Source organism: Heterodontus francisci, chromosome 6 (genome assembly GCF_036365525.1).
Source record: "Heterodontus francisci isolate sHetFra1 chromosome 6, sHetFra1.hap1, whole genome shotgun sequence".
Classification (NCBI taxonomy): domain Eukaryota; kingdom Metazoa; phylum Chordata; class Chondrichthyes; order Heterodontiformes; family Heterodontidae; genus Heterodontus; species Heterodontus francisci.
This window is the reverse complement of record NC_090376.1, coordinates 20,964,535-20,978,024: the sequence shown is the minus strand read 5'-3', so window position 1 is coordinate 20,978,024 and position 13,490 is coordinate 20,964,535. Positions and strand designations below refer to the sequence as shown.

The 13,490-nt window shown below is 40.4% G+C and overlaps 1 protein-coding gene across 8 annotated transcripts in view; it reads right to left on the bottom strand.

Moving 5' to 3' along the window:
• Positions 1-13,490, bottom strand: part of herc2 (HECT and RLD domain containing E3 ubiquitin protein ligase 2) — a 236,757-nt gene that overhangs the window by 76,684 nt on the left and 146,583 nt on the right. For all 8 annotated transcript variants that reach the window (XM_068033261.1, XM_068033264.1, XM_068033263.1 and 5 more), the window contains 10 exons: positions 12,118-12,385; positions 11,009-11,178; positions 10,808-10,906; positions 10,506-10,674; positions 9,369-9,494; positions 8,299-8,407; positions 5,392-5,531; positions 3,864-4,054; positions 751-856; positions 568-659 (listed from right to left, as the gene is read on the bottom strand). In XM_068033261.1, the coding sequence (XP_067889362.1) occupies positions 568-659; positions 751-856; positions 3,864-4,054; positions 5,392-5,531; positions 8,299-8,407; positions 9,369-9,494; positions 10,506-10,674; positions 10,808-10,906; positions 11,009-11,178; positions 12,118-12,385 (1,470 nt within the window). The remainder of the gene's footprint in view (positions 1-567; positions 660-750; positions 857-3,863; positions 4,055-5,391; positions 5,532-8,298; positions 8,408-9,368; positions 9,495-10,505; positions 10,675-10,807; positions 10,907-11,008; positions 11,179-12,117; positions 12,386-13,490) is intronic.

Here is a 13,490-nt window from a genome sequence, read left to right as displayed (position 1 = left end):
GAGTAATAGTCCCTTCTTAGATTTTGTGCCCCATGTGAAGCATTTTCTATTTCGCTAATTGAATTTCATCTGCCACCTGTTTGCCCAATTCTTACACATATTTAAATTCTCCTGTTCAGCTTTGGTGTCCAGCACTTTCATTAGTTTTATATCATTTTTTGGTACATTTTTTCCAACTTTGGTTGCAGAAGGAAGTGACATTTGAAGAGCGTTCTGGGATGTAAATGGTGAGGGCCACAAAGTCTGAGCTGGCCCTGTCTGTGATAAAAAGCAAGAGTGTAGAAAGACCACGGGAGATTGCAAGATCTTGAATATGTGTATACGTGCTTATACTTTATATACACACACACACAAAATGGCAAATGTTTCACCAATGTCGGAAAACTGCACTACCCAGAAGTGAAAGTACACCTAAAACAGTTTCACCTCAACTCAAAATGCTTTTTGATTTTTTTGGCTGGTTACCTGAACTTACCTTAGGAGTTAGTAGAGAACACAAAAGCACATCCTTTTTTTTTTCAAGAGAGAGATTGCATATAAGGTTAAAACCTAATTGAAAACACGTACCTCCACACATTCATTAAGAATCGTTACCACAGTGTCTGTAGGGGTGATATTGATAGTCTTCAGTTCAATAAGATTATCTAATGAGTTTCCACCTGAAACAAAACCGTCAAGTATTTGATCATAAACATATTTGCCTAAGTGAAAACAAGAAGTATGTAAATGGCACTTACGTATTTAACTTACCCGAGACCACTACTAATGAAGGCATATAACTACTGTCAGCAGGATCCACAACCATATTTAGTCTATGAACAAGAACATCTGGGAAGATCTCTAAGCGAATCCAGTGCTAGTAAAGTAAAAATGCAACGTTAACAGATCTGTCCAATAATTTGAAGCCAAAAATTACTGTAACAAACGAGATTGCTGAACTGATCATATTACTTCATACGAAAAATCCAAACATCCTGGATACTGTAGAAGTGTACAAAGAGAAGGCACGACATTGGATTTCAGAATGTTTACTTAGTGGACAATTTAAATCAACAGACATGAGCTGCACAGAATGCTCCAACCCACTAATCACAAATGCACCTAATTTCATCACTTCTGTGCTATTCAATCAGCTAAAGGGAGACCATTTATTCCCCCTAATTTTTCTCCTTGAAAACATGCCGGCAGTAAGCCAGGAGGATGGAGAGGCAATGCAACAGCATGTTCAATTAGCAATTTGTTACCAGTGTTCCATGTCCCACAGAAGTGCAATTGTCAAGACAATTAAGAATAGCAAGGATGACCATCACTCACAAATGAGTGCTCCAGAAACCATACCATCCTAGCTGACAGCAAAGCATAGTGACAGATGGCAGCAGTGGGGATCACAAAGCAAAAGGATTATTTTCAAAAAGTGGAGGAAATACCAAGTTGGCAAAATAAAATCAAAAATGACAAATTCAAAATGAGAAGGCACTGAATATGATGCTGAGGTCTTTATGTTGTCCAAAATAGTAATTAAAATGTACTCACTAATTTCTGGCATTTTACTCTTTGTTCAGAGCGAAATTAGAACTGCAGGGGAGATGGTAGTGTAGTGGTAATGTCACTGAACTAGTAATCCAGAAGCCCAGGCTAATGCCATGGGGATACAGTTCAAAACACACCACGGCATCTGGTGGAATTTAAATCCAATTATTTCATAAAAATCTGGAATTGAAAGCTTGTCTTAGTAATAGTGCCATGAAACTATCATTGATTGCTGTACCATCACTAAAACCCATCTGGTTCACTAATGTCCTTCAGGGAGGGAAATCTGCCATCCTTACCTGGTCTGGCCTCCATGTGACTGCAGACCCACAGCAATGTGGTTGACTCTTAACTGCTCTCTGAAATGGCCTAGCAAGCCACTCCTATTAAGGACGGTGGTCAGGCTCTCGATGTTGCAAGTCCAATCAGAGGGCCAACAGCGTGGGAACCTCGCCAGCCACAGTACTGTGGCAGGTCAGAGACCACAAAGTAGCTGCAACATGAAGGCGCCCTCGCTGGGCTGCAGAGCAGTGAACGGATAAACAAAATCTAGGCTGGCAGGTCCATCAGGATGGAGGGGAAACTCCTCCGTTGAATCTGGATTGGCCACAATTGCAGTCTTTCATGCTCGCAGCCCTATCAATGAGGCATGGAGTCTATGGCACCTATGATACACCCCCAGACTGTCGCAGGAAGGCCGCCTCCATTGAGCTGGTGGCCTTCGCACGCAGCGGAGGGGCCGCTCCACCGGCAGCAAAATCGCCCCTAACTAAGGTCTTAACAAACGTAATGGCTGCCCATCTCAGTGGAGCAGGCAGACAATCCGATTTCCAACCCACCCTTCGGAAAGATCCGGCAGTGGGAATGCATCAGGGTGCCGCTCAATTTTCCCAGCTCCCCGACCTTCACAGAATTCAGCCCAGAGTTTCTACTACTGAATACTGGTGAATGAAGATACACCAGGCAAAGGTAAACTGAGTGAAGTCATTAGGTCCACACCAAAAAGTCCCACAAGACATGAGAAACTTGAAACTCATAGTAGACATGCATTAAAACACCTAATTTGAAAGGAATAGCAGCAATATTAAACATGTATGATTGAGTAGAGGACGACACTGAACCTAACAATTTAGATGCAGCTTCCTTGAAGCAGAAACAATTTGGGCGCTTTTCCAACGGAGATAAACCTTGCGGCTGAAAGCAGAAGATAAAGAACAGAGAAAGATCATAACCAACTGTTACGACCAGGTGAGAAAGAGGTCTAGGGTTCCCTTTCAGCCTTCACCTGGTCTTACTCTAACAGGGTTTAATTTTAAACACACCATGTTTTAGCTCCTCCTTGGTGAATCCTTGTTCACCGCTTTCTAATTATAAGGCAAAGAAACCAGTACAAACAGGCTTTCTTAGGTTTAAAGAAGAAAAGTTGAAATTTATTAAACTTAAACTCGAATTCGGTTGATGCCTACGGATACGCAACGCGCTCACACTAGCATGTCAACACGATGCACACATGCAAATAGAGACAGAAAAGAGCAGAAAAGTTTGAGGCTATATTTGAAGAATTGTTGTTGCGGTTCTTCGAGCTCACTGTAGAGTCCTTGATTGTAGGTGGATCTTGCTTTTCGTTGGGGCCCAGTATTCTTCTTAAACCTTGTTCGCTGTAGGAGACTTTTCTCTCTTGGGGTTCATGCATCTTCAGTGGACTCAGAGAAAGAGATGGGAGCAGACAGGTGAGAGATCTTCTCAGTCCAGGAGCAAACAGACACTCTCTTCAAACTCTGTGGCCAGTTCAAAAGAAAACCCTGGAACAGCCAGGTAGTCTCATGTGTTCCGAAGAGTTCCGAAGAAGGGTCACTGACCCGAAACGTTAACTCTGCTTCTCTTTCCACAGATGCTGCCAGACCTGCTGAGTGATTCCAGCATTTCTTGTTTTTGTTTCAGATTTCCAGCATCCGCAGTATTTTGCTTTTATTTTAGTCATGTGACTAGCTGGTCCAAACAATCCTGGCCCTTGTGAATTGTATCCTCCTTAGGAGGCCCTGGAATGCACTTCCTCACCTTTGATGTCTGTTAGAATGCAATTTTTTTTTCCAGCCACGGCTGTTTAACAAGTCCTCTCTTCACTCCAGTAAAAGTTTAAAATCAATGTTCATGACAAAATTAATGTGCCTCATTCTTGGCAGGTCAGGACCTAGCATGACACCAAGACAATTTTAAATTTGAACAAAAAGTTCTGGAGACACAAGCAGTGGATGATGGATCTACCCTTAAGGTATGTAGAAGATAAATGTGCAAGAAAGAGTGGCTGATCACACCATTGACTTCTCACTTACTTTTCCTTGTGAGCCTGAAGACTGCCAACACTGGCCAGAGCCATCAATTAGGCGGGAAGCTTGACTGACAGATGAGGAGACTCCAAAGTTCTTCACAATCCTTGACCAATCATCTAGCAACATTCCTCGCTCGCAGCTGTATCTCTTATTCTGTTGTTTTCCTGAACGTCCAGTAAATACTGGTGATTGCCCTTGAAACCAATATAGAAGTTACTACCAATACATCTATTTTATCATGTTGCCATACAATTGGATAGGCAAAATCATGAAAAAAATCTTTATATTTCCCAGCAATGACATATGTGATCATTGAGGGTCACCAAAAGGAGACTTACAGAATTGGAGAGTTATGAGAGAAATGGAATTGACTTCTATCCACACAACTACTTAGAGGTGCAAATACTGAGAGAATGCAAAATATTTAATATAAAGATTGTCTGATATTCCCTTTAAACAATTAACTTTAATACTGTAATTACTACTTTTGGGGCTTAAAAATGATAAAACTACATAGTATTATTAATAGGCACATAGGACTGAATGGGTGCCAGGAGTGGAGGCTGTGGGGGTGGGGCTGGTAAAATAGCGGGAAGCCATGTTCGAACAGCTCCTTGTTGCTGTCCCACTGTTAGGGATGTTTCCCAGTAGCAGGCACAAGAACACTAAAAATAGGAGCAAAATAGACCATCTTTCCCATCGAGCCTGCTCCACCATTCAAAATGATCATGGCTGATCTTAGGATTCAACTCCACTTTTCCGCCCGCTCACCATATCTCTTGATTCTCAGACACCAAAAATATTCTTATCCCAGCCTTAAATATACTCAGGCAGGAGGTGGGCTGCCAATTTGCATAATTCAGACCCCATTTACAGACCATTTTAAGGCACCACCGGCATTTTGCCAATGGCGGAGTGGCCCCCGCCACATGAGGAGGCTACCTGCTTCATGGAGGTGGCCTCCCTACGGCAGCCCAGGGAACTATCGGCACCAGAGGCTCCGTGACCCAAAGAGGGGGCCACGGTCATCAAAGGCAACCCTTGAAGCCCCAACGATTCCCCCAGAGGGGTTTCCCTTCCGTCCCGTGGTGCCCACTGCCCTCAGCTTCCTAAATTTTTATTTTTACATAAATGACTGTGGGCGCCTCCATTTTGAGGCCTGCCTCAGCAATACCTACCTCTCCCAGTGGCATTGCTGAGGCTTCACAGCTGCTAATCCTCTGACTGGGCCAGCAGTATCAAGAGCCCACCAGCTGTCTTTCATTGCTTGGCAAGGCCACCTGTGGTAAAATCGCCGAGCTCGTCCCGCTGCTGGCAAGTGCAGGCTCGGGACCCACTTTTCAGCCCAACATCTAGTTCCTGAAACCGCAGAAAAATTTAGCCCATAATTCCTGTATAACAGAATTAGTAGGTATAGCCAAGTTGGTGTGGATTATTTGAATACTATTAGAAATACAGTTGGAAGTTTTTCTGAATGTGATATGAAGCTTTATTCTATAAAATGTAAAAGCAAACTTCTGGTCCATCTCACCTGGCTCATTAATTCTACCAAATGTATGCCTAGCATTGTGTTTTCTTGACTTGAAACAGTTTTCACAGTAGTCAAAATCATCACAGTTCCTGCACTTGAACCTGGGCCCATTCATCGGAAACATTTGACAGCCGTCACACCTGTTTTTTTTAAAGAAACAAAGTAAAAAAGACTACTAATGAAGATAAATTATTACATATTAAAAACACAAATCATGATGTAACAAAATGTATGCCTACAAACAACCTCCTATTTGAATGAAATTCAACTTCCACAGAGGTAAAGCAGGTACGCAAAAGAACTGTTCTTGAACTGCCTTGCACAAGTTGTGCAAGCAGAGAATTATTTTGCATCATATTGCCAATGTGCATAAAGGAGAGACTGAGTATACTAGGCCTACAGTCCCTAGAGTTAGAAGAATGAGAGGTGATCTCATTGAAACATAAAATTCTTAGCCAGCTTAACAGGATAGATGCTGTGAGGATGTTTCCCCTGGCTGGTAAGTCTAGAACTATGGGTCACAGTCTCAGAATAAGGGGTCGGCTATTTAGGACTGAGATGAGGAGAAATTTCTTCACTCAAAAGGCTGTGAATCATTGGAATTCTCCACCCCCAGAGGGTTGTGGATGCTGTTGAGTATACAGAGATCAACAGACTTTTTTGAATACTAAGCAAGTCAAGGGATTATGGGGATAGTGTGAGATGGTGGGAAGGTAAGCCAGCACCTTACTGAATGGCGGAGCAGGCTCGAAAACCTAAATGGCCTACTCCTACTCCTGTTTCTTACATTCTTATATGCTACAAGAGGATTTGAATATACTTGAGAATTGGGCAGATGAAATTCAATATAGAGAAATATGAAGTGCTTTACATGGAGACAAAAATCCAGGAAGGGATTGCTACCTAAATCAGGGGTCAGCAAGCTTTTTAACCTGAAGAGCCTTTTTAAAAAAATTGCCAAAAATAAAAATTATTGGGAGCTGCAAGACAAAATTTCGGCATTTCTAAACTAAATACTTGACAAATAGCCAAGTGTCTCTGGTAGAATGCACAATTTGCATACATCATAAATAAAATACATCTATTGAACTTATGTAACAGAAAAAAAATCCTAATTAAAATAGACCTAACTGAATTGTCACATTCTGACTTTTTTTTTTAACTATAATATTGTCACTAAACTCATTTTTAAAACAAACTATAACTTAAGATGCATAGAATTAAGAATAATTTTCAGCTATTGATTCTCATGCTTTAAAAAAAAAAGCTTTAAGAGCACATTCAGAATAATTTATCTTCTCAGCTGTGTTCAAAACAATAATGGTCGTAACGATCAAACATGTCCCTCGAACCAAAGGCATTATCTATAATCATGGCATAGCTATAATACTCAAAACAGGATTATTTAGAGCATGAGGATGTTTTTTGCAAAAATAATAATTTGAAACCATGAATTCACAGAATTGTTACAGTGCAGGAAGAGGCCATTCGGCCCATCGTGTCAGCACCAGCTCTCCACAGCTCTTTATTCCCACAATAAAAGCACAGCTCTTACTTGTCTTGACTTAATTTTTTAAGGCTTTTTTCATGTAACTGCAATCCAACTGGAAGGTTGGAAGCCACAAATGAGATGTTAAAGAGCCACAGGTTGCAGATCCGTGACCTAAATGAAGTTAAGGTATGTGCATGGACCAGGTCAGTCTCAGTGTTTGGGCGGGACAGAAACCAGACTGAGAGAATTCAAACAATGAGTGGGAAAGACACAGACACTGAACTGGGTGAATAAGCATATCTGAGGAGCTTGGAGATGGGTTGGCAAGGATGAATAGATCAAGGGTGAATTCTTTTTAAAGAGAGGAATAATGAAAGCCACCTCCAAAGGAAAAAAAGGAGCAGCCAACAATGTCAGCAAACATTCAGCTAAATGGCAAGAGCAGTTGGATTCAGGTGCAATGTTTTAAGGAGATGACGACAAGTCTTGCAGTGGAGAAAACATGAACTTGGTTCAGAGGAAGTGGTTGAATGGTCGGAAGTCGAATCATGAAAAATCCAGACGTGTAGTGGTTTTCATGGAGGGGTGTCTAATGAGAGCTAGTTGGGAGATGGGGGAAGAAACAAAATATTCTGGTTTTGGGCTGGATAGGAGAAAGCTAAAGCAAATGGTCACAAATTTTGGAAGCAAAGAAATCTAATAGCTCCTCACAGCATCAGCAGCGTGGTGGAGGAGGGGGAAGGAGGAGAAGGAATATTGAAGGTGGTGGCGTTAATTGTATAAGAATTGTGTTTAGTTGTATGCAGCTGGAGGGCATTAATTGTGGTTTCACTTGAGCACATATAAAGAGGAATTTATTGAAACTACTGTGGTTGAGTGAGGAGGTGTATGCTTGTAATGTTTCAGTCTGTCAATAAATGCAAAACTGAGTAAAGACTGGCTCCTGTGCTACCCTTCATCAACTGGCTTTCCGGATGATAACAGGTGGTGGAAGAGAAGGTTAAGGTAGTCTTAGCCCTCCAGGATGATCTAGAAGTAGCAAGGCAAAAATACTTTGTAACAGTAAACAAAAAAGATAGAATATGCAGTGGGGAAGCTTAAGGAAAAATCCCTATGTCCACAAGACAAACTCTTTTATAGCGCTCTTTCCTTACGTTACTGCACCTGCGCCCCCACCCGTCAGACTTTGTGTGAAGATTAAGTAAATTAAAGTTATCTCATTTACTTTCACTGAATGCAATAGACAAAACTGTAGATTGTCCCTTTTTGTTTTAAACAAAGACAATCATAAAAACAGGAGTGTAATTACTGTAACTCATATTTCCTATTATAAGAATACTATTGTTTTCTTTATTTCACAGGAAAAAGTGGAAAAAACATGATTAAAACATCCCAGTTTGGTTAAAATTTCTTACGTGACTCCTGGATGAATGCTGGGTACCAACTCCATTTCGGACAACAGACCAGTCCAGTGAGACTGTTGAGGGAAATCAACGATAACATCCTTCCCGTTGGCACTAAATGCTGAAAGAAATGCCACCACATACTGGTAATTCTTTAGGATTACATGCAGCAGCAATTAGTCTTCAAAATAGACTGAGCCTAGAAATGACACTTAAAATATGCAATTATTTCTTGGCCGTTTTATGTGTGACAAGCTCTACACAATAAATAGTTCATTACCTCCACTAAAATAGCAAACACAGCAGCGTTAAGTATGTTAGGCCTTTGTATAACAATGTTTCATACAGCAGGTTTATAGTTTAAATAGGTTCCTGAAAGACAGGGGTGGGCACAACAAATATTGTACAATAGAGCCAACTGGCTAAGCATTGCTATCAACAGACCCATGCACTATTCCAGTCCAATCTTAATATTCATCAACTAATAAAGAAAAAGCATATTCCATACTAAAACTGGTCTGCTACAGAAAATTAGAAGATAGAGTTTCTTGTTGGCATGTGGCCAAATGTTGAGTGTTAAATTAGGCAAAAATATTGCCGAATTCTGTTAAGCAAATTAAATAATTTGACTAGAAGATCCTACTTGTGTAGATTATCCAATCATCCTCCAGTACCAATTATGTTTAATTTTTTTAAACCAAATACATGGACAAAGAACACAATCTTCAATAACTAAAAAAAACACCAGAGTCATTACAACAACTTGTATTTGTATATTACCCTTAAATTGGATAAAAGCCTTTAAGGAAAAGTTTTAGAAAACTGGCTCATTTAGTCTTCTACTATATTTTGTTAGAAATATAAAAGAAACACTAATATATTACAAAGCTAAGTGGGGGCATGGGACCTTTCTCCCTATTATGATGTTATGCAACATTTAATAATCTTACATGCATCACTGCAGAACAATAGGTCCCTGCAGCTTATTTTGTAGCAGCTTTCCAGGTCTTGAATCAAAATACAGCACAATTCGCAAGATTATTTTTTGTGAAGCAAAGAGAATGCAAGCATGACTTGTTTACCTTTTACAACTCCCACACTCCTATGGGTAACTGATCCCCACTTGTATTTTGGTGTAGTAACTGAAGCCTTAACCCGTACTTTATCAGCAATCTTTATGTGGGAAGTAGAATTCTGTGGTGGGAAACCTGATGCAAAAAAAAAAAGCAATGAAAATTAAACCTCTCCTAAGTTGCACTTTAAAAGACAGTGTCACGGATTTGAAACTACTTTTCTCCTCGAATTAAAAAACAGTTTGTGTGCCTTTAAGACTGTTAAAAACAGTGCACCTTTAAGGGGGAGAACATTCTGGAGACACAGCTGCACTGTTGTTACCCTGGGCAGCACCAGCAGGAGCGAGAGAGAGAGAGCGAGCGAGGTCACATGGTAATGTTTCAACTTGGCTTTGTGGGGAACCGGCAGAAAGGCTGAAATCAGTTAGTTTTGAGAGATTTTCCAGCGAAGCGTACTGAAGAGAAGAAAGCTGTCTATTTCTGCTCAGCAGAAAGTCTACAAGGAGCTACAAGCCAGGTTAATTCCCCAAGTAAAGACAAAAAGCCTTCTTTTTCAAGAAACCATTTGTATTGCTGTGCTCATTGATCAAAGAACTGTTTAATGCTTTCTGCAGCCGAAGAGTTGAATGCCTATCTGTTGAAGGACTATTTTCATCAAATCCACGTGAAGACTTCAAGTGACCTTTGATTATTTTCACATCAGAAGACCTCATCCATCAGGAATGTAACCTACAAAAACTTATTTATTAAGAGACAACTAATTATTAAAAACTCCACTTTTAAAACCAGTTAACTGTTAGTTTTTGAATTTATGCGTGTGAATGCGGGAGTTAGGTTAAAATAAGAAGTTACCAGGTCTTTAGACATAGGTTTATCTTAATAGTCTTTAGGATTTAGGTTTTTTTAATAAATAGTTAATTTGTTGTTCTCCAACGATACCTGGTTTAGTTTGTTTCATTTTGGGGTTACTAGAGTGTTAAATTTGACTATTTTCCGATTGGGTGTGAAAGCTTAATAATATGCTGCGACCTGTGGTGTGTCGGGACTGAATTGACAGTGCGTTGCTCCTGCCGGGGTCGTAACAACACCAAGAGCAGTAACTACTTTATAGTACTGGTGTTTCTGATTAGTATAGTATGCACCTACCCAATAGTTCAACGTGGATGTATCTAACCCAGTAAGTGCCACCTTTTTGCTGCCAGTCACACTGCACATTTAGATCATGCAATCCATCTCGATCCAATTTAATTACTTTTCCCATATCTCCCTCGCAAACTTCTTCATAGGTTCTGCAGCATCGGACCATCATTCCTACCTGCATGATATAATAAAGCTCAGAATAAAGTGTAGCCTGTACCTTATTGCTATAATTACTAAAATGTTAATTGCACAAAAAAAAAACCAAGTACAGCAGGTACGCAATATTAAAATTGCAGGACAATCCGTACCTGAATATTCTCCCTTACATATACAGCATAATCATCATTACTCAGGAAATCTGCACGCTTCTTATAGGTTTGGCTTTCAGTCACCACAGCAGCCCAAGGCTACAAAATTAAGAATAGTGTGTTAGTATACCTTGAACATCAGCACTCAAATGGCTCCAAATGTTATGAAAATGTACTAAGTATATCCTGTTTCAAAAGTACATTAGGTAGAGCTGGTTGAGCACCAATCACAGCATAAGCAGCTTCAGCCTCTTCTACATCTTCTAGAATCTCTTCGTCTGAGTATTCCGATAAAGTGCTCTCTGCATCAGAAAGTTCTGCAATCTGTACGTCAGGGTGATCCAACAGCCAACCGACCAATGCTTCCACACCTTTGAAATAAAATTCAGGACAAAAATATATAGAAAACTGCTACTCATGCAATTGGATTTGATGTTGCTTTTGTCATATAAATGGAAAAGAATATTCATGTAAGAGATCTGAGTTTCATTTCAACTTAGTCTCCTCAAATCAATTTTTATCACTGCACTAAAGTTGTTCTTTCCTCGATGTGGGTCTATCAACTTTTAAACAAAACATGTTTATATTTTACTCAGGACATCTGCACATTTCAAACAGGTTTGGCTTTTAGGCACCACAGCATTCCAAGGCTACAATATTCACAAAACATTCCTGTAATAATTTGAAGGCGAGTGCCCAAATGATCCCAGTGTTAGGAAAATGTGTTATGAATTTGTTTCAAATGTTATGCCAAACCCTCTTAAAAAATTAACAACTACTTCACAGACTGGCAGGATGTGGATTTAAAGTTATTATTCCTTACTTTCTTTGGCCTCCTTGTCTCGAGAGACAATGGGTAAGCGCCTAGAGGTGGTCCTTACACACAATAGTTTTTACTGCATGAATTACAAAACGTCTTAAGGCAACCCCAGGTCTTGCAATTTTCCAACCCATTCATTTCTACATGGAGGATAAAGAAACGAGCAACAACTACACTTAACCTTACTCTTCTATTAAATCTTTACACTTTAAAAAATTGTGAGAGGCCAAGTCGCATTCATCATGAATTGCGTCACCAGTGGAAGTTTCTGAAACAGTTATAGTGATATATTTTAGAGCTGTACAGTCAGAATATAAATTAGTTAAGTCATTAGCAACTACTTCCTAAATCAGTCATGTTACAATTTTCGAACAGCCTTTTCATTACTTAGCTCCTGTACCAAATGTTTATTTAAAACGCTAGAATGCAAAAAGATGTGGAAGTATTTGCTAGTGTGAGCATGGGCTTATTCATTTTGTAATTTTTTTACCTGGTAATCCCGTAGCATTTCCAGAGCCTCCTGTAAGTGACTTTAGTGCAAACTCAATATTTTTCCGCCCAAATCCCATTTCCATTAGTTGAGCCACAATGGGTAAGGGTGGAGGGGGAGAAGGCTTGCGCTTCTTGTGTTTCATTGGCCGTACGGGCTGCACTGTAACAGGTGTTGTAGCCTCACTTGAGCTGCTGTCATCAAATACAGGTGTAGACGGATGGGTAGACTCCACTGCCAAGAACTGACAAACAGCAAGGGCTGCCGCCTGACAAAAAAATCATGTAGACTGAAATGCTTAACAAAAACTACACAAACAAATTTAATGACACAAATGATAATAATGACCCCCTTCTCCTTCTCTGGCCTCCATTAGTCAGATTGTACCCAAGAGGTGCTCTGTCTGACGTGACCTGAACCCACTTATACTTGCAGGTTAAGCTCAACTAAGTTCCCCAGCATAGGCCGTCCTAAGGAAGGGCTAAGTGCCTGGAATTGGGGTGGGAGTCAGTTCTGCCGCAGGATGCGATTGATCTGTTGCAGCACCAGCAGGGACAAGATGTGCAATTGTCTGGCTGCTGTCCAAAAACAGTACTCAGATGGCCATCCCCAAGCCACCTCTTTCTGCACCTATAATAGAAGATATTTAGCTTCTGCATAGTTCCAACATGTGCTATGCAAGTTCCTGAACAGGGCTGGGAACAAGACCTGAGGCCCACTTCCACTGGATGCTGCTCCAAATGGCACCTCTACATGAATAGGACGTGGAAAGTCTAATTACACCCCTCCTATCTTGTTTGCATTGGCTGACCCTACCTACACCTCATTTGGATGTAATAGTCACATTTAGTAGGTCCTCCGTGCAAGGGCTTTTGGTGCTTTGCCACCGTTAACTGTGCACTCCAAGCAGAGAAAAATCAGCATCAAGAAATGTTAGGAACAGGAAAAACTAATAGAACCAAATAGGGCTATCTTTTTTATGGATCAAGCCTGCCATTCCACCATATCCTTCAATCCTTTCTCTCTCCAAAAGCCTGTCTCCAGAGCTGTCTGCTTTTGTGTTACTTAGGAAAGTACAGATAAATTGAATCGAAATATTTGTTTTGTAAGATTGGAGGCTTGATAAAACTTAACATTCTGCCAGCAGAGAGTTGAAAGTGGTTCCAAAAAGTGGAACAATAGGGAACAGAGACCAATTATACATGGGCATTTACCAAGCTGGAGAGAAGTCTCAGTGTACTTTTCCAGGATTCTTTCATTGAGAACTCACATTTCTCACAAACAACCTGAATGAGGAGCAGACAACTAAAACAGACACGTGTTATATATTTTTCAGTTGGGAGGCAGAATGGCATGTCTCCACGTGATTTGCT